The sequence below is a fragment of the Lepus europaeus genome, chromosome 3, assembly GCF_033115175.1.
Source record: "Lepus europaeus isolate LE1 chromosome 3, mLepTim1.pri, whole genome shotgun sequence".
NCBI lineage: Eukaryota > Metazoa > Chordata > Mammalia > Lagomorpha > Leporidae > Lepus > Lepus europaeus.
The window spans coordinates 85,934,842-85,956,579 of NC_084829.1; the positions used below are offsets into that span (position 1 = coordinate 85,934,842).

The 21,738-nt window shown below is 43.9% G+C and overlaps 1 protein-coding gene across 1 annotated transcript in view; it reads right to left on the minus strand.

Annotated features, from left to right (window-relative positions):
• The window catches only part of RNGTT (RNA guanylyltransferase and 5'-phosphatase), a 327,349-nt gene that overhangs the window by 289,906 nt on the left and 15,705 nt on the right, over positions 1-21,738 (minus strand). The window contains exons 2-4 of the mRNA XM_062186494.1: positions 18,191-18,300; positions 10,246-10,349; positions 10,070-10,158 (exon numbers count right to left, since the gene is read on the minus strand). Of these exons, the coding sequence (XP_062042478.1) occupies positions 10,070-10,158; positions 10,246-10,349; positions 18,191-18,300 (303 nt within the window). The remainder of the gene's footprint in view (positions 1-10,069; positions 10,159-10,245; positions 10,350-18,190; positions 18,301-21,738) is intronic.

Here is a 21,738-nt window from a genome sequence, read left to right on the forward strand (position 1 = left end):
TCCTACGTATGCGCAGCTGCGGCAAAAGTTAAAAGATGCCTGTTTACGCCCTCTAGTGCCTACGGCTCCTCCTATCGATGTCGTGCCCGCCCATCAGATTAAAGACGCAGCGCCTCCTACTGGCGGTCATGTAGGCGTGCCTCAGCCCCATCTAACACCCGTGCCGCCATGGCCATTAAACGTCCCAAATGTGCCACCTTTTTCAGACAGACAGTTTCATCAACAAACCTGGAAACAGTTGCAAACTGGCGCTCCCGCTGCCCCCGCTCAGGCTTACCCTGTTTTGGCTTTGGGCACGCGAGAGGCCCGGCACGAACCATTGGACATGACAGTATTAAAACAACTTAAGGCTGCGGTCCATGACTATGGACCCACAGCCCCATTCACATTGTCACTCCTTGAATCAGTCGGCCAGTCCATTTTAACACCTAGCGACTGGACCCAATTGGCTCGGGCCTGTTTAAGTCCAGGCGGCTTTCTTTTGTGGCAATCTATGAATACAGAGTGCTGTCATGACCAGGCAGATGAAAATGCTGAGGACGGCCACCCTACGTGGAATGCTGATATGCTTTTAGGGCGTGGACCTTATCAGGCTGACCAGACCCAATTCCCTAGACAAGTATACAGGCAAATTTCCAACTGTGCCCAACGTGCGTGGAGGCAGGCGTCCAATCCAAGTGACTCAGCTAGCCACCTCACCAAGATCGTTCAGGGCACGGCCGAACCCTTCGCTGATTTTGTCGCTCGCATACTTGAGGCTGCGTCGCGTATTTTCCCTTCCGAGGTTGACGTTCAGCCACTGGTCAAACAAATTATTTTTGAGCAGGCTAATAAAGAGTGCAAAAACATTCTTCGACAATATAGACATAAATCTCTGGACTCCTGGTTAAAATACTGCAGAGATACCGGTGGGCCACTTACTAATGCGGGCCTAGCTGCGATGCTGGCAAAAGTCAAAGAAAACAGTCCAAAATCTAAATCGACCCGACCCCCCATATCTTCAGGACTTTGCTTCCAATGTCATCAACCGGGTCACAGAAAACGCGATTGCCCCAATCTCAGCCATGGGTATTCCACGGCACAGCCTTCAGGCATAGAGCCTTGTCGCCGTTGCCGCAAGGGCCCTCATAGGGCAGAGGTATGCCGTTCTGCTTTCGATATCGATGGCAACCCACTTACAGGTAGCGCCCAGGGGCCAAAAAACGGCCAGAGGGGGCTCCCCAACCCAGCGAGGAGCCCCCAAAATCAAATCTACTCTCAGGTTCCACCTCCCGTGTCTGCGCTACACCCAGTGCACCCTCAGCCCGTGCCACTCACGGGTCCGCAGGCCTGGACCTCCGCGCCACCTCCCCTCTCCTCTTAACTCCGGAGATGGGGGTACAATTAGTGGAGAGCGACTGCTCCGGTCCTCTGCCCCCGGATTCGGTTGGATTAGTGTTGGGTCGGTCCTCCGCCGCCCTCCGAGGGCTAGCTGTGATCCCCGGGGTAGTCGACTCTGATTTCACTGGTAAAGTAAAAATCATGGTTCAGGCCCCTCAGGGACCTTTAGTAATCAATCCTGGAGACCGTATCGCACAAATGTTATTACTGCCCAGTCTTCACTCTTTAATCCCAGCTAAAAACCACGTTCGCGGCACTGGTAACTTTGGGTCCTCTGGCATTAATTTTACCGGCTTACATATGCTTTTAAATAAACGTCCCACTTTAGTGTTGCAGATTAATGGCAAGGACATTAAGGGACTTTTAGACACAGGAGCCGACAAATCCATTATAGCAACAAAGGACTGGCCTAGTACATGGCCTACAAATGTGGCGGAACAAACCTTGCAAGGACTTGGTTTTGCTCATTTCCCAAAAATCAGTGCAGCCTTGTTGTCATGGCAGGATAGCAAGGGTCATAGAGGACAGTTTTCTCCATTCATTTTACCTCTACCCATTTCCCTTTGGGGGAGAGACGTCCTGGCCAAAATGGATGTTGCTTTGGTCACCACTTCCCCTGCAGTACGATCTATGCTACAAAATATGGGTTACGTCCCAGGCAAGGGACTCGGTGTCCAGCTCCAGGGCCACCCTTCCCCCATTGAACCAAAACAAAGACCAAGTAAAGTTGGCCTGGGTTTTTCCTAGGGGTCACTGTTTCGCCTCCTAAACCAGTGGAGCCTTTACCCATCTCGTGGCTAACGGACGTACCCGTCTGGGTTCCACAGTGGCCCCTATCTCAGGAGAAACTGGAGGCAGTCAACACTCTGGTCTTGGAGCAGGTCAACGCTGGTCATTTGATCCCATCCACCTCTCCATGGAATACGCCTATTTTTGCCATCCGCAAAAAATTAGGTCAATGGAGACTCTTACATAATCTTAGGGCAGTCAACGCACAGATGCAGCCTATGGGCCCTGTGCAACGTGGTCTTCCTCTGCTTTCGGCACTTCCCAACCAATGGCCTGTTATTGTAATAGATCTTAAGGATTGTTTCTTTTCCATTCCATTGGACAAAAAGGATACCCCACGTTTTGCTTTTACTGTCCCCACCCAGAACCAGGAACAACCGGACAAGCGTTGGGAGTGGACAGTCTTGCCTCAGGGTATGACTAATAGCCCCACCATGTGTCAAGTCTATGTAGCCCAAGTACTAAAACCTCTTAGAGACCGATATTCCGACTACAGGTGCCTACATTATATGGACGACCTACTGTGTGCAGCCCCCACAGCAGAGAGGCTCCTGGCCTTATACAGTACACTCCAACAAGTGCTGGAAGGGGCAGGGCTGCATATTGCACCTAATAAGGTGCAATTGTCGTCTGTAGTTTCTTATCTTGGGGCTATAGTCGCCCCTACTCAAATTAGACCTCAAAAAATTCAAATAAAAATCAATGCTATCTCCACTCTAAATGACTTACAAAAACTTTTAGGGGATATCAATTGGATTAGGCACTACCTTAACATTCCTAATGCTGCATTGCAGCCCCTCTTTAATATACTTAAAGGAGACCCGGATCTTGCTTCCCCCCGAACCTTCACCTCTGAGGCCAAACAAGCACTGTCAATTGTCAACGATGCCCTTAGTAAAGCTGCCCTAAAACGTTGGGACCCTGCGGGAGACCTTACTCCTTGGGTCCTCGACACCCTTAAACAGCCCACCGCGGTCCTATGGCAGGATGGGCCTCTCCTCTGGATCCATCCCTCAATGTCATCTACTAGATCTATTAGTTACTATCCCGTGGCAGTGGCGGAGATAACTCTCCTAGCCATTCAGAGGGCTATCCAACATTTTGGACGCGAACCATCCACAATTGTTGTCCCCTATTCCATGGAACAGGTACGTGTGCTAATCGCTTGTACTGATGCTTGGGCGGTTTTAGTCTGCTCCACTTCCGCAACTATTACAAACAGAACACCCTCTGATCCTTTGCTAACCTTTGTTCAGTCTCACCCAGTTATTTTTCCAAAGTCCACATCCCAAAAGCCCTTACAGGGAGCCCCAGTAGTGTATACCGACGGTTCTAAAACAGGAGTCGGTGCATATGTTGTTTCAGGATCTGTGCCAAAAACATTCCAATTCGCTACTAACTCCCCCCAGGTAACTAAACTTCTTATAGTTAACCAAGTCTTCTCTGATTTCCCCGGACCTGTCAATATTGTGTCTAATTCACGCTATGTGGTTAATTCTGTGTCTATCCTTGAGGCCGCAGGACTAGTCAATTCTTCATCCTCCGTAGCGACAGTTTTCCTCACCCTGCAAAAATCTATTTGGAATCGGTCTGCTCCTTTCTTTATTACTCATATTAGAGCTCATTCTTCCTTACCTGGACCCATGACCACAGGCAATGCTATAGCTGATCAAGCCACACGCCCCATTTGGATACTCCAATTTTCTTCCCCAGAAGAGCAGGCTATCCAGTTTCATTCAGAGTTCCATGTAAACGCAAAAACCCTTGCCGCCAAATTCGGTCTTTCTCGTGCTGCCGCTCGCGATATTGTTCGCCATTGTGCCGCATGCCCTACTTTAACCCCTGTGCCTTCGGTGGGGGTTAATCCCCGAGGATTACTACCAGGACATATCTGGCAGATGGATGTCACCCACATATCCGAGTTTGGGACCTTAAAGTATGTTCATGTGTCAGTTGACACCTGTTCCCAAGTAATTTTTGCTTCTCTGGAGACGGGTGAGCGTACCACCCATGTCATTAATCACTGCCTTGCTGCATGGGCAGCCTGGGGCAAACCAAAAACTTTAAAAACAGATAATGGTCCTGCATACACAAGTAAATCATTCCAAGATTTCTGCACCCGTATGCAGGTACAACATAAAACTGGAATCCCTTATAACCCTCAGGGACAGGCCATAATTGAAAGGGCTCATCGAACCCTCAAGGCTTTTCTCTTAAAACAAAAGGAGGGAATTGCCACGGGCAAAACCCCTCGAATGCGCCTCTCCCTTGCACTGTTTACTATAAACTTTTTGAATTTGACAGATCATTCTATGTCCCCCGCTGAGAGACACATGTTAAAGGAGCCATCTTCACGAGGCTATGTCCGTTGGAAAGATGTCCTCACGGGAAAGTGGTACGGCCCGGATCCGGTATTATGCTGGAACCGAGGCGCGGTCTGTGTCTTCCCACAGGAATCTGGAAGAGAACCTCTCTGGATACCGGAAAGATTGGTCAGAAAAACAGCCCCGCCGCCGCAAGATACACCTCTATCACCTACGGACGACATCTCCCCCGAGATAACCGAGATTACCACGCTCTCACAGGACGACAAATTGCAACAAAACAACGAGACGTCCCTGTGTACTTCGCTGGGTGAGCTCCTTCATCAACAACAAGTTGGAGAGCGTCAGACATCAGTTCCGCGCGGCAGCGTATGCTGCTCTCCATCACCGTGATCCGGATGCATATGCCATGCTGGCTCGCATGACTTATGACCGGGTCCATACCAGCGATTAAAACCCTCGTCCCCCCATCCCTACTCACGCCTCACATATGGACAATGCCTCCATCAGGCACACACCTTCCTCGAGTTGTCTTGTTCCCCCTCTCATTCATTGGGCTGTATCACCCATCCCTGACGGGGAGCGAAAACTGGGTATGCGAGACCAAAGGTACTGCAGCAGGAGTCCACCCGGGGGTTCCGGGGGTCCTGGGAGAGCATATGCATATGCATGCAGGTTCAATTCCCAGCCTGCCCCAGCAAAAGGGAATAAAAACTGATCCCTAACGGAGACATCAGGGGTTGTGGCCAGGCCCTTAAAGTTCCGTAACTAACGGATCACAAGCACGCTGGGTATGCACCTCTACTCTCTGCCTAGTAAATATTCTCCCGGCCCTCATGAGCCAGGGCCGTCGGGGATGTGATTTGTGCAAAAACAAAAGGAGGGAGATGTAGGGAACCAGACCGGAGGAACCGTGCCCCTAAGATGGCGCCGACTCCCTGCTTCCGGGTTCTTCCTCATCTCAGGGAGTTCCCGCTCTAGCTCGCTCCTTCCCGCCTTGCCACGAGATTGTCCTATCCCCGCGCTTCTAGCCTATCACCTGATTTGTGACGTGTATTGTGCATATAAACCCTTGCTACGCGGGTGTAAGGGAAGTTCCTGCCCAGAAGAGATCGAAGCTGGATCTCCTGCTTGCCGAGCAATAAAGGAACCCCGTGCAAAGTGTTCGGTCTCTGTCTCTTGCTGGACGAGGACGGCGCCGAGCAGCAGAGGACAAAGAGAGAAAGAGAGAGAGAACTTTCATCTGTTGGTTCACCCCCAAAATGGCCACAACAGCCAGGGTGGGGACAGGCTGAAGCCAGGCGTCAGGAACTCCATCTGAGTCTTCCACATGAGTGGCAGGAACTCAAATACTTGAGCCACTGAATCCACTGATACCCAGGCACATTAGTAGGGAGCTGGACTGCAAACAAAGTAACTGGGACTCCAACTGGTGCTCTGAAATGGAATGCAGGCATCCAAAGGGGTAGCCTAATCTGCTGCTCTAATGTCCACCCCAAAATTTATTATATGGTTGGATAAAGGTCTGAACATCATCTGTTAAAAAACTATCACCGATGGGCCGGCGCCGTGGCTTAACAGGCTAATCCTCCGCCTTGCGGCGCCGGCACACCGGGTTCTAGTCCCAGTCGGGGCGCCGGATTCTATCCCAGTTGCCCCTCTTCCAGGCCAGCTCTCTGCTATGGCCCGGGAAGGCAGTGGAGGATGGCCCAAGTCCTTGGGCCCTGCACCCGCATGGGAGACCAGGAGAAGCGCCTGGCTCCTGGCTTCGGATCAGCACGATGTGCCGGCCGCAGAGGCCATTGGAGGGTGAACCAACAGCAAAAAGGAAGACCTTTCTCTCTGTCTCTCTCTCTCACTATCCACTCTGCCTATCAAAAATAAAATTTAAAAAATTAAAAAAAAAAAAAAAAACTATCACCGGGGCCAGCGCTGTGGTGCAGCGGGTTATCATACTAGCCTGAAGCGCCAGCATCCCATATGGGCGCCAGTTCGAGACCCGGCTGCTCCACTTCTGATCCAGCTCTCTGCTGTGGCCTGGGAAAGCAGAAGAAGATGGCCCAAGTTCTTGGGCCCCTGCACCCATGTGGGAGACCAGGAAGAAGCTCTTGGCTCTTGGCTTCGAATCGGTGCAGCTCCAGCCATTGCGGCCATTTGGGGAGGAACCAGCGGAAGGAAGACCTTTCTCTCTGTCTCTACCTGTCACTGTCTGTAACTCTCTCTCCCAAATGAATAAATAAAATCTTAAAAAAAAGGCCGGCGCCGCGGCTCACTAGGCTAATCCTCCGCCTTGCAGCGCCGGCACACCGGGTTCTAGTCCCGGTAGGGGCACCGATCCTATCCCGGTTGCCCCTCTTCCAGGCCAGCTCTCTGCTGTGGCCAGGGAGTGCAGTGGAGGATGGCCCAAGTCCTTGGGCCCTGCACCCCATGGGAGACCAGGAGAAGCACCTGGCTCCTGCCATCGGAACAGCGAGGTGCGCCGGCTGCAGCGCGCCTACCGCGGCGGCCATTGGAGGGTGAACCAGCGGCAAAAAGGAAGACCTTTCTCTCTGTCTCTCTCTCTCACTGTCCACTCTGCCTGTCAAAAAAAAAAAAAAAAAAAAAAAAAAACTGTAACCTTCCTCTTCTGATTTTAAAAGCATCTCTTTTACCACCAGGAAGCCAATACTGGAATTTCCGTTGCTTTACCACACTTTAATAACTGATAAGAAAAAGCCTCTCATTATTTTTGCTTTTCCTATTTTTCTTGCTCAAATTTTGTTTTATTTGTCAAAAGATTTTTTTTCTGTACTCAATAAGTGTTTATTGGTTTACAGAAGACAAACATATTAACTTTACAGTAATTCTGCTAAAGACTCACCAGGATTATGCTTGGAATTACATTAAAAATTTGGAATCACTGTGACAATCAGTAATTTCTTCCACTCTTTATTTTAATCTTTAAATATACTTCCTTCATAAAGAACACCTACATTTCTTAGTAACTTTATTCCCTGGAGTCTTGTTCTTCATTTAGTAGATACTGCTTAGGATTTTACTCCAAGCTCTAGCCCTTATTAGCTGTGTGAATGACCTTGAGCAAGTCACTTACTCTCCCCAAGCCTCAAATTCTTATTATAATATCTACCTAGTAGGATTGTTATGAGACAATGTACGTATGGGAAAGAGTTTACATGGAGACAAACTAGCAGGGAAAAAATGTTCAATAACTGTTAGCTAACATTTTAAGACTAGTAAGACCATTCTCCAAAAATATTTTCCAAGTAGTTATTGCTTGTTTGCAGGAAAGTTGCTGATGTTTCCACATTTATATTGTGTCCAAACTTAAGGGTACCTAAAAAATTCATAGAGTTTATTTTGCTGAAAAAAAAAAAAATTTGAAATGTACATATATGGGGGGGGGGTGGTCTTCAAAAAGTTAATGGAAATACGTATTCTGAAGAAAACTGTGCATGGATTTCAAAATCTCTGTGCAGGGGCCAGCACTAACGTTGCAGGTAAAGCTGCCCCCTGCAACGCTGGTATTCTATATGAGCACTGGTTCAAGTCCAGGTTGTTACACTTCCAATCCAGCTCCCTGCTAATGCACCTGGGAAAGCAACAAAAGATGGCCCAAGTGCTTTGGCACCTGCACCCATAGGAGACCCAGATGCAGTTCTAGGCTTCCGGCTTCAGCCTGCCTAGTCCTCCTGGCTGTTGTGGTCATTTAGGGAGTGAACCAGCAGATGGAAGACCCCTTTGTCTCGCCATCTCTCTGTGTAACTGACTTTCAAATAAATAAAATAAATGAAAAAAAAATTTTCATGGGCACCAAATACTTATCTTTTACTAATCTGTTTTTAAAGATTTTTTTTTCTTTGAAAGGCAGAGTTACAGTGAGAAGAGGAGAGACAGAGAGAGAGAGATTCTATCTGCTGGTTCACTCCCCAAATGGCTACAACAGCCAGGGCTGGGCCAGGCTGAAGCCAGGAGCCAGGAACTTTAATCCACATCCCACATGGGCACAGAGGCCCAAGTACATGGGCCATCTTCTGCTGCTCTCCCAAGTGTGTTAGCAGGAAGCTGGATAGGAAGTGAAGCAGCCAGAAATCAAACTTATACCAGTATTGGATGCCAGTGTTACAGGTAGTGGTGGCTTTACTTGCTATGCCTCAGTGCCGGCCCAATACTTCTCTTTTAATGCCATTTTCCCCACAAATTTTTGAAGTAACTTCACCTACACCCTGAACATTCTTACTACTATTAGTAATTTTTCAGTTACTTCTCTGAATGGCAAAAAACATTAGCTCCTTAAAATCAAAACACAAGAAATCAAAAATATATATATTAGACAGAAAAAAGGTATTTAAATATTACAAAAAACTAATAAAAGATAAATGAATTGGAAAACTTTTCAACAGTGTATGTAATAAGTTAATTTATTTAACCTAGCCAATAGAACAAAAAGAATAATTCAATCAACTATGATAAAACAAATGACTGGTTACACAGAAAACATTTAAATTGGATTCTCAACTTAAACCGTATGTTGGGGCCAGCAAGGCAGCTCAGCAGATTAAGCTGACACTTGCAACACTAGCATGCCACACTGGATTGAAGGTTTCAGTCTTGGCTGCTCCACTCCCGACCCAGCTAGCTGCTAAGGTGCCTGGGAAGGCAAAGGAAAATGGCCCATGTACTAGGGTCTTGCCACCCATGTGGGAGACCAGGATGGAGTTCCATACTCTTAGATTCAACCCAACCCAGACCCAGCCATTGTGGCCATTGGGTAGTGAACCAGCACACAGAAAGTCTTTCTCTCTCTTCCTCTCTGCCTTTCAAATAAATAAATGAATAAGTAAACCCTTAATAAATCATATGCCAACATAAAGGACAGAAAGAACAAAGAATCAAAGTTAAAATCAAATCTTAAAAATTTTAGAGGACCATTCCTAGCAGTATTATTTATAATAGCAAAAGAACTGAAAATAATTCAAATGTCAATTTAGGAAATTTTACCTACTATAATTACTGTTTATTCCTGCCCCTCTCCATGCTCCAGGCCCACATTACAATACAAACTCCACAAAAACAAGGACTTTCGCGGGGATGGGTGTTCTAAAAGGTTGTGCCTAACGTAGGAGAGCAATCCATAAATATTTGCTGAAGGAACGGTCCATCACCAGGAGAATGGATATTCATATGATAAGACACTATACACCAGCAAAAATGAGCTATAATTAACATACATCATAGATCAGTCTCAGAAATATCATACTGAACGAAAAAAGTTTTAGAGTACTACATATATTTTTAAATGCAAAATTATGAAAAAAGTTTGTATTTTTTTTCATAATTTTCATAAGTATGGTATTTCAGGTAGAAGTTTTGAACAGTATACCTGAAGAGGGACAATTAAGACATTATTTTGAAAAATGTAAAAGTTATGGAAATACATTTATTGTAAATCACAAAATTTAGATTCTTAATTCAATAAACACTACTCAGGAATTAAAAAGCAGAAAAAAAGTTTCAATATCAAGTCACTTACAAAACTGTAAAATAAAATATTCAATAATGGTTAAAATAAAACATACCGATAAGTTCAGGTGGATTTCTGTCATTAAACCGCTCACACAGACGAATAAATGTATTAGTAACCTCAGTTGTAGGGCACTCACCATGTCTAGTAATATGGAGGGAAAAATTTTAATAAGTGATTAAAATATCAATGAAAAGCTTTGGTATTAAACAATCTTAACACATAACTTACCCTTTACACTGAAGTTTTATATATTTGATTCCTTCTTTTTCTATGTCATTTCTATCATAAAACCTTGAAGTATTTGTCAGGTCTACCAACAAGCCCATTTTAACCTTAAAATAAAAAGAAAGAAGGGCAGAATTACTAGCAACTGAATTTGTTCCAAAATAAGTTGACTAAAGACACTAGAGTTCAGGTACCTGTATTAAGGGAGATTTTATGCTCACTCTGTTGTTAACAATTACCAAGTCTTATTCACGACTCTAGAACTTAGCAAGCATTCAATGAAATAAACTAATCCACAAACTAATGAAGGAACAAGAACATAAGCAAAACAGATCCCATTTCCAACATCATAAAAATCTACCCAGAAAACACTATTGTAGTTTTATATATATATATATATATATATATATAATATATATATATATTTCTGCACCTTTGATTTATTAGATAAGAATCTAGAACAGGGATGGCATCTATCTGAAACACACCACAACTCAAGCTCCATACGTCCATTGCTCCCTGCATTCCAAGTAGTCACCACCAATGAATATCTGTTAACTATACCATACTATATCCTACAACTGAGGCCTAAAAGATAAAAGAGCTGGAGGCAGGATTTCAGCATGGCAGTTAAGATACAACTGGGGCCGGCGCCGTAGCTCAATAGGCTAATCCTCCGCCTTGCAGCGCCGGCACATCTGGTTTGAGTCCCGGTCGGGGCACCAGATTCTGTCCCGGTTGCCCCTCTTCCAGGCCAGCTCTCTGCTGTGGCCAGGGAGCGCAGTGGAGGATGGCCCAAGTGCTTGGGCCCTGCACCCCATGGGAGACCAGGAGAAGCACCTGGCTCCTGCCTTTGGATCAGAGCGGTGTGCTGACCGCAGCGCGCCAGCCGCGGCGGCCAATGGAGGGTGAACCAACGGCAAAGGAAGACCTTTCTCTCTCTGTCTCTCTCACTGTCCACTCTGTCTGTCAAAAAAAAAAAAAAAAAAAAGACACAATTGGGACACCACATCCTATTTCAGAGCACCTGGTCCGAGTCCTGGCTCCTCTACTTCCATTTCCGATACAGCTACCTGCGATTTGTGAACCCTGGGAATCAGCCGATGATGGCTCAAGTACCTGGGTCCCTGCCACTGACATGGGAGACATAAAATGAGTTCCCAGCTCTTGGATTCAGCCTGGCTTAACCTTGGCTGTTGTGGGCACTGGGGAGTAAACCAGCGGATGAAACATCTCTCCTCAACTCCTTTCAAATAAAATGAAAATTAAAAAATTTCCCAATGAGACAAGCCGTTTATGCCATCCAGTGGTGGGGAAACTTTTTCTAAACCAAGGGTCATTTGGATATTTATAACCTCATTCATGGGCCATACAGAATTATCAACTTAAAAAATCAGCTTGCTGAGGCCAGCACTGTGGCACAGAAGGTTAAGCCTCTGCCTGCAGTGCCAGCAACCCATATGGGCACCAGTTCTAGTCCCAGCTGCTCTACTGCCAATGCAGCTCCCTGATAACATGCCTGGGAAAAGCAGCAGCAGACAGCCCAATTACTTAGGACCCTGCACCCATATGGGAAAGCTGGAAAAAGCTCCTAGCTTCGGCCAGGCCCAGTACAGGCCATTGCAGCCATTTAGGGAGTGAACCAGTGGATCAAAGATTCTCTCGGGGCTAGCACTGTAGCATACCAGGTAAAGCTACTGCCTGCAGGGTCAGCATCCCACATGGGTTCTGGCTCAAGTCCCAGCTACTCTGCTTCCAATCCAGCTCCCTGTTGATGCTCCTAGGAAAGCTGCAGAAGATAGTCCAAGTCCTTGGGTCCCTACACCAACAAGGGAGACCCAGAAGAAGCTCCTGGCTCCTGGTTTCAGAAAGGCCCAGTTTCAGCCATTGCAGCCATTTGGGGAGTAAACCAGCAGATGGAAGATCTCTCTCTCTCTCTCTCTCTGTGTCTCTGCCTCTCTATAACTCTTTCAAATAAATAAATCTTTTAAAAAAATATTTTTCTCTCTTTTGAACCAGTGGAAAGATATCTCTCTCTACCGTTCAAATAAATAATTTTTTTAAAGATTAGCCTGCTATAGATTCATTGAATTTCGAGTCTCGGCAAGGCCAGACCAAATTATTTCACAAGCCGTACACAGCCTGTGAGTCAGATGTTTACCATCCCTGCCTAGTATGTATGTATGGATGGATGGACAGATGGGCATATCAATAGATCCCTGTGTATCCTATTAAAAACCCTTCTATTTTCTGAAAATACACTGATGCCTAAAGTTATATTCTTTGAAAGGGTTAAAAATGAAGATGGTAAGATAAGATAGCAATCTCCCTCTTCTCTTCCTGGATATCCTACAAAAACTGGGTAATGGGGCACATAAAATCTACACATAGATAAAAATGTCTAGGTTCTTCCATTGCCGGTATGCCACAGCACCGACCCCTTTCCAGAAAGACTTAAGAATACTGCAGAAGCTATGTGGGAAGGAAGAATAGAGAAGCAGACATGAGATGGCAGATTTCAGAAAACGCCAATAAAAATGTATTTCCTTTAATTTAGATTTCATCCTCAATTGGTGGGCTTATAAGCTTTCTACAGACAGCAGACTACAGTAAAGCTGAAGCAATGCAGAGGACAATATGCAATGAAGACACAGTAAAAATGAGACTGTCAGTAAATAAAATGCCAGCACAAAAGGAACCACCCAGGTCAATCAGTAAGAGACTAAATAAATAAATCATGGTACACATGCTAATACTATGAAACTACTTTTAAAAAATAAAGTTCAGCCGGCGCCACGGCTCACTTGGTTAATCCTCCGCCTGCGGCGCCGGCACTCCGAGTTCTAGTCCCAGTCAGGGTGCCGGATTCTGTCCCGGTTGCTTCTCTTCCAGTCCAGCTCTCTGCTGTGGCCCGGGAAGGCAGTGGAGGATGGCCCAAGTGCTTGGGCCCTGCACCCACTTGGGAGACCAGGAGAAGCACTTGGCTCCTGGCTTCGGATCAGTGCAGCACGCCGGCCTTAGCAGCTACTGGGGGGTGAACCAATGGAAAAGGAAGACCTTTCTCTCTGTCTCTCTCTCTCTCACTGTCCACTCTGCCTGTCAAAAAAAAATTTTTTTAAATAAATAAATAAATAAAAGAAAGTTCACTATGTATTAATATTTGAAAATCTTCAGAATATACTATTAAGTTTAAAAACTAAGGTTCAGGGGCAGGGGCTAAGATGCTGCAGCACAGTAGGATAAGCTACCACTAGCCACACCAGCATCCCCTATCAGAATGCCAATTCAAGTCCCAGCTGCTCTGCTTCCAATCCAGCTTCCTACTAATGGGCCTGGGAAGGCAACAGAAGATAGCCTAAGTACTTGGCCCCTGCTGTCCATTTGACAGACCAGGATGGACTTCCCCAACTCCTGGTTTTGGCCACGCCCAGCCAATAGCTGTTGTGGCTATTTGGGGATTGAACTAACGGATGGAAGATGTGTGTGTGTGTGTGTGTATTTCTCTGTGTCTCTCCTCTATTCCTCTGCCCTTCAAATAAATTTTTAAAAATCTCATTTTTTGGCCGGCGCCGCAGCTCACTAGGCTAATCCTCCGCCTTGCGGCACCGGCACACTGGGTTCTAGTCCCAGTCGGGGCACCGATCCTGTCCCGGTTGCCCCTCTTCCAGGCCAGCTCTGTGCTGTGGCCAGGGAGTGCAGTGGAGGATGGCCCAAGTCCTTGGGCCCTGCACCCCATGGGAGACCAGGAGAAGCACCTGGCTCCTGCCATCGGAACAGCGAGGTGCGCCGGCCACAGAGCGCCTACCGCAGCGGCCATTGGAGGGTGAACCAACGGCAAAAGGAAGACCTTTCTCTCTGTCTCTCTCTCACTGTCCACTCTGCCTGTCAAAAATAAAAAAATAAAAAATCTCATTTTTTAAAAAAGTAAGGTTCAGGGGCCAGCACCACAGCATAGTAGATTAAGGCTCCGCTTACAGTGCCAGAATCCCATATGGGTGCCAATTTGAGTTGAGTCCCAGGTGCTCCACTTTTGATCCAGCTTCCTGCTAATATGCCTGGAAAAGTAGCAGAAGACAGCCCAAGTCCTTGGTCCCCTGCACCCACGTGAGAGGCGTGGAAGAAGTTCCTGGCTCCTGGCTTCAGATCAGCCCAGCTCCAGCAGTTGTAGCCATTTGGGGAGTGAAACAGTGAATGAAAGACCTCTCTCTGTGCGTCTCTCCCTCTTTCTCTGTAACTGCCTTTCAAATAAATAAATCAATCTTTTAAAAAAAGGTAAGTTTCAGATCAACATATATAATATGCTAACTTGAATATAAAGAGGAGAAAATAATTGAATAACTAAAAAAATCTAGAAATAGTGAAACCCATGAGGGATGTGGTTAGGGACTAGGCAGCTAGAGGGCAAAAGAAGACTTTTGAAGATCTAACATGTGGAACTATTATTAATTTTGAAATTAAAAAATAAAAATGAGAGTAGACATTTAGCTAGCAACTGAGATGCCTGCTTCCCATATCACAGTAGCCAGGTTCAACTCCTGGCTCTAGCTCCTGACTCCAGCTTCCTGCCAATGCAGACTACGGAATACAATGGTGATGATTCAAGTGTTTGGGTTCCTGCCACCAACATGGGAGCCTAAGACTTCCTAGCTCCAGGCTCCAGCCCCATCTCAGCACTTATCACTGAAGATACTTGGAAAGTAAACCAACAGATGAGCTAGCTAGCTCGCTCGCTCTCTCTCTCTCTCTTTCTGAATCTCTATCTCTCAAGTAAGTAATTTTCTAAAAATATAAAAATAAAATTGCAGCACCATTTGGTAGAGCAGTTAAGATGACAACTGGGACACCTATGTTCCATTTGAAAATGCCTGGGGTCAAGTCCCAGCTCTGCTCTCAATTCCAGCTTCCTCCTGGCATGCATCCTGGGAGGCAGCCGGTGATGGCTCAAGGGTCTCTGCCTGCTATGTAGAGACCTGAATTAGTTTCCTGGTTCCCAGCTTCAGCCTGACTCATTCCTGGCCTCTACAAGCATTTGGGGAATGAACCAGAAGGTAAGAGCTCTATCAGTCTATCTGTCTTTGTCTCTCTGCCTCTCAAATAATTTTTAAATGAAAATAATTTTAAATGACAATAAAAAAGATCATTAAGGTAGACTCATATCTTAGGCAGTTAAATTCTAAAATAAATACAAAGGGGCAAAAGTAGGTAAAGTTAAAATTCCATTGTAAATTCCTTAAATAACCAACAGAAAACAATACACATAGTCATACACTGTGTATCTCTTTGGAGACTTACTCCCATCTCACAATAAATCCATCACAGATAGTTTTTCTTTCTGGGTTGAAACAAAAATCATTATTCCTTCTGTTGAACACTAACTGCAATGGTTGGATTGTGTTCAGGGGCCATGTGGTGTGAAGAATCTTTAGAAAAATAGAATCACATTCAACCTGGCAAGACAGTCTCACTAAGCAATGCATGAGTGAACTAAGCTCAGACAAAGGAACAGCTAATTCACACATCTTCCACCTCATTCTGACGCATATGCTCTCTGGCAAGAATAGTGAGAGAAACAATCTGTACTGTTAAATCATTCTTTTTCTCTCCTTTTTATTGGTTTTATTGACTTCCTAATGTTGGATTAGCTTAAATAATGATTAGAATCCACTGCTAAGGGGGAAATTATGACCAAAACATTTAAACTTCACATATGGCAAAACAGACAAAAATGTATACTTCTAAAATAGTAGGAGTCTCCAAAAAGTTCATGAAAAAAAAAAAATGTGTATTCTGAAAAAACTACGATTGCATTTTGAAAACCTCTGCACCAAAATAAAATTTATCTTTTAATTCCATTTTTCACGAGCTTTTTGAAGTTCTTGTGTAAGGATAATGCTAGTTTCTACCTCGGAGCTGTCATGAGATCCTAAAGACTTGGAGCATCCCTAGTCTTTGCCAAGCACTGTTCTACATACTTTACATGTACTCGGTTGTTTAATTTTGTAAGATGAGGAAACAAACATGAAAACGCAAATTTTTAAGTGACAAACTGGGAATCAAATTCACAATACCTGGCTTCCAAGTCCAAGTTCTTACTTAGCACACTGCCAAGAATGTTTTCAACACTCTACAAATGTTAGCTATGATTTTCAATATGATAACAGTTTATGAGCTATAAGATATAAACAAATGACTGGAGGCTCACCAAGAAAAGGAATGAATAATAGGTTTTCAAAATCTAAGTGGTTATTACTTTTCAATCTCATGATATAAGCCTTGCACATAATGGGAACTAGTGTTCACTCAATATGCTAATACAGCATACAATAACAGACTACCAGTAGTAAATAAACCAGTAATGATGATTGGTATTGTGAGTTGACTTCCGTCCTGTAAGAAGATGTGTTCAAATCCCAAAGAACCTGTAAACGTGACCTTATCTGGAAATAGGGTAATAAGGTCTTTGCAGATGTAATCAAGTTAATTCTTGCTGGATTACGGTGGGCTCTAATCAAATGACTGGTGTTCCTCACAAGAAGAAAATGTGAAGATGGAGACACACAGGGAAAATATCATGTGACTGACCATGGAAGCAGAGACTAGAATGATGAAGCTACAAAACAAAGAGCAAAGGGGCCGGCACTGTGTTGTAGCGGGTAAAGCTGCTGGCTGCTCCACTTCCAATCCAGTTCTCTGCTATGGCTGGGAAAGCAGTGAAAGATGGCCCAAGTCCTTGGGCCCCTGAACCCACTTGGGAGACCGGGAGGAAGCTCCTGGCTCCTGGCTTCAGATAGGCCTGCCTCTGGCCATTGTGGCCATTTGACAAGTGAACCAGTGGATGGAAGGTCTCTCTCCCTGTCTCTGCCTCTGCCCCTCTGTGACTCCACCATTCAAATAAGTAAATAAATCTTATATTAAAAAAAAAAAAAAGAGCACCAAGGATGGCACAGTCTGACTCTGAGCCTCCACAAATCACTTTGATTTCAAACTGCTGGCTTCCAAAAGTGACAGACTAAATATCTGCTCTTGTAAGCTACCCAGTCTGTAGTACTTTTTCACAGCAGTCCTAGGAAACTAACACAACTGGTATTATGATAGAATAATATTTAAAAACACACACACACACAAAGGTTCGTTTACTCTTAAAAAGCTACCTGATAGGTACATAAAATGGGAAAGCAGTCTAGAAGAGAGTTTGGCAATTTCTTGTAAAACTAAACATGCACTTATCCTATGACCAACAATCATATACATCAGAGGGCGCTGATCCCAGACAAAGGAATACTTCCATTCACACAGAACACCAAACAGGAATGTTCACAGCACCTTTATTACCCCACAACTGGGAAAACCCAAATGTCCTTCAGCAAGAGAAGCAGTACATGCAAGCAACTTAATACTACTCAGCAACAAAAGAACCAAACTTTTAGTTGATACATGGAACAACCTCAATAGCTCTCAAGCCCATTATGCAGGGGGGTGGGGATTCCCAAAAGGTCACATCCTATTCTATTCCATTTATACAACATTCTCACAGGGACAAAAGTACGTGATGAAAATAAATTAGCAGCAGCCAGGGTAGCAGGAAAAGAGTCTGACTACAAGTGGTAGCTTGACAGTGTTCCTTTGTGGAAGCATAGAAGGTTTGTAATCACAGCAGAAATTTACACATGGGATCTACCTGTACAGGACTGCACGTACACAGATACCTAAATAAACACCTAAATAAAGTCTAGTTGACAATACTATGCAAATGCTGATTTTCCTGCTTTTCATACTGTGCCTCAATCATATAAAATGTCACCACTGGGAGAAGCTAGGGGAAGTATTCTTTGTACAAATTTTGCAACTTCTGAGTGTATTAATTATATCAAAATGAAAAAGGTTTTCTTAAAGGTGCCTAAAGAACAAAAGAAGAAAATGTATATTAAATCAAGTTTTTGATTCTTACCTTTAGACTCTTTAGATAATTTGAGAGCATACTCGGATGGAATCGATTTTCTTCAGCAACTTGACTATCATATCTTGGTCCTAACATTGTCTTCAGAGGTAAGAATCTTCCTAAACAACATTAAGATAGGTAGTAATTTTTAGTAAAGAAAATGTTCCAAGTTAAAGCCCTACAATTAGCAGTTTATAAAACCACTTTCTTACTATACTATATTTTAAACAAAAAAATAATCTATAAATGCAACTTTTCATGAAGTACTCTCAATGGAAACTAAACTGTTATGATTTGAATATCTTCCCAACCAAGTCACTTTAGTCCCCAAAGTATTACATTAATGGCAATGAAAGAGCAGAAAACATAATCTAGTCATGCTGCCTGTTGGTGGTGGCTTGGATTAAGTTGTTGGGTGGGGCCCATGACTGAAACCTGGAGAAGGGCCACACAGAGATATAGACATGCATACTTCCTGTCTCTTGCCCTGAGGTACTCCATGCCACCTCAGGATTCTGCCAGCAAGATAACCATCACCACAGACTGTACCCATGGGGCCCACCTCATGTTACACGGTAAATCTCCACAACTGGAGCCAAAATAAACTCTTCTTTATAAAGTACCCTGCCTCAGTTATTTCATTATAGTAATGAAAAGCTAATACATAAGCTTTTTAAAAGTACACCTTGGAGGACTTAAAGAGGCGTTTTTCAAAAGAGGAAATCCAAGTGGTCAACGGACACATGAAAAATTGTTCAGGATCACTAGCCATCAGGGAAATGCAAATCAAAACCACAATGAGGTTTCACCTCACCCTAGCTTTCATACAGAACAACAAACAACAGATGCTAGCGAGGATGTGGGGTAAAAGGCACACTAATCCACTGTTGGTGGGAATGCAAACTGGTAAAGCCATTATGGAAGACAGTTTGGAGATACCTCAAAATTCTGAATATAGCCCTACCATACGACCCAGCCATACCACTCCGCAGAATTTACCCAAGGGAAATTAAATTGGCATATAAAAGAGCTATCTGCACCTCCATGTTTATTTCAGCACAATTCACAATAGCTAAGACATGGAATCAACCTAAATGCCCATCAACAGAAGACTGGATAAAGAAATTATGGGACATGTACTCTATGAAATACTACACAGAGGTTAAAAAAAAAAAAAAATGAAATCCGGTCATTTGCAGCAAAATAGAGGAGTCTGGAAAACATCACACCAAGTGAAATAAGCCAGTCCCAAAGGGGCAAATATCATATGTTCTCCCTGATCTGTGACAACTAACTGAACACCCAAAAGGAAATCTGTAGAAGTGAAACTGACACTATGAGAAGCAATGACTTGATCAGCCCTTGTCCTGTTGAGAAATGGCTTACTATTTTATTATTTTTAGTATTTTCTTTTTCTACTTACTATCACTGGTTGAATTATTTAATAGAGAATTATTCTTAGGTGTTTAAATCCAATTAAAAATTGATCCCTTTTAAAAATAAGAGTGGGAATAAGAGAGGGAGGAGATGTACAGTTCAGCACACGTTCCCTCAGACTTAAACCTAAGGGTAAAGCTAAAAACTTGCCATGGGACTCCAAATCCCATTAAGTTGGCAGGTACCAATGCCATCTTATTGTTAAAGTGATCAGTTTAAGTTCATAACTGTTCATAACTGATCATATAGAATTAAGTGTCAAAGGGATCACATAAATAAGACCAAATGTCTGCTAATAATAATTGATAGAATTAAAAAGGAGAGAATGGTCCAACATGGGAAGCAGGACACACAGCAGACTCATAGAATGACAAATGCCCTAAACAGCACTCTGGCCTCAGAATCAGCCCTTAAGGCATTTGGATCTGCCTAAAAAAGCCCATAAGAGCATTTCAGGCATGGAAAGCCAAGACACTGTGGCAAAAAAACGACCTACATGAAAGATCTCTGTGAATGAGATCTTGGTGGAAAGAAGGGACCATAAATGAAGGAGGTACCTTTCTTTGAAGGGAGATAAGAACTTCCATTTTGATTACAGCCCTGTCTAAATAATGTCAGAGTCTGTGGACTCAACAGGCTTCCATAGCCTTGGCAGCTCATGACAAGAGCCTCGGGTGATCACTGATGTCACAAATAAGAGTGTCAATTGTTAAATCAACAACAGGAATCACTATGTACTTGCTCTCCATGTAGGACCTCTGTACTTAATGTGTTGTACTATGAGAATTAACAGTAAATTTAGTCTTTAAACAGTACTTTATATTTTGTATGTCTGTGTGAGTGCAAACTGTTGAAATCTGTTGATCTTCTGTATATAAAGATAATTTAAAATGAATCTTAATGAAGAATGGGATGGGAGAGGGAGTAGGAGGTGGGACGGTTTGGGGATGGGAGGGAGGGTATGGGGGGGAAGAACCACTATAATCCAAGAGTCATACTTATGAAATTTATATTTATTAAATAAAAGCTTTCTATAAAAAAAAAAAGTACACCTTGGAGGAGAGAACTTCCACTTTGCTTATGGCCTTGTCTAAATACTGACGGAGTTTGTGGTCACAAAAGGCTTCCATACCTTTAGCAGCTCATGGCAAGAGTCTTGGGTGATCACTGACTACATAAATAAGAGTGCTAACTATTAAATTAACAACAGAAGTCACTGTGCACTTACTCCCCATGGAGGAACTCTGTCCATAATGAGTTGTACTATGAGAATTAACTGCAAAACTTGTTCTCAAACAGTACTTTATACGTTGTATGGGGGGGGTGGGGATAAAATACTGAAATCTTTACTTAGTATAGAGTTGGTCTTCTGTATACACAATTAAAAATGAATCTTCATGAAGAATGGGATGGGAGAAGAAGTAGGAGGTGGGATGAGAGAGGGAGTAGGAGGTGGGACAAGAGTCGGGGTGGTAAGGTGGGTATAAAGGGAAGAACCACTATATTCCTAAAGTTGTACCTATGAAATTTGCATTCATTAAATAAAAGCTTTTAAAAAAAAAAAAAGGTACACCTTGGAACTTTTAAGGACAAAATAAAGTCTAGACCTTAACAATCAAACATAACAAAAGAAAAATTATCAGAAAATGAAACTTTCACAAACACTCTAAGTTCTAAACCACAACAGTAAAAATTTATGGACTTGGAACATGTGTTGTAGTACAGCAGGTTAAGTCATTGCTTATAGTAGAACAGCCAGGATACGAAACAGCTCCCATACAGGATGCAAGTATTGAAGGCGGCCTTAGCCATTACACCACAGTGCCTACCCCTATGATGAAGTAAATTAACTATTTACTATTCCTGATTATATGGTTTTTAACATTAATACTGGAATTTTCTCCATCTTACAGACCTTATCCTACATCTCAGGGCAAAGATCACACTAGGATATGCTATCATGCTGAGGATGAAAACCAAACTCACTCTCCAAACAACCAGAATTTCAGCAAAACAGACTGGCCTTTGAAGTGGCACAGTGCTGCCTGTAGTGCCGGCATCCCATATGGACGATGGTTCAAGACCCAATTGTCATGGGGCCGACGCCATGGCTCACTTGG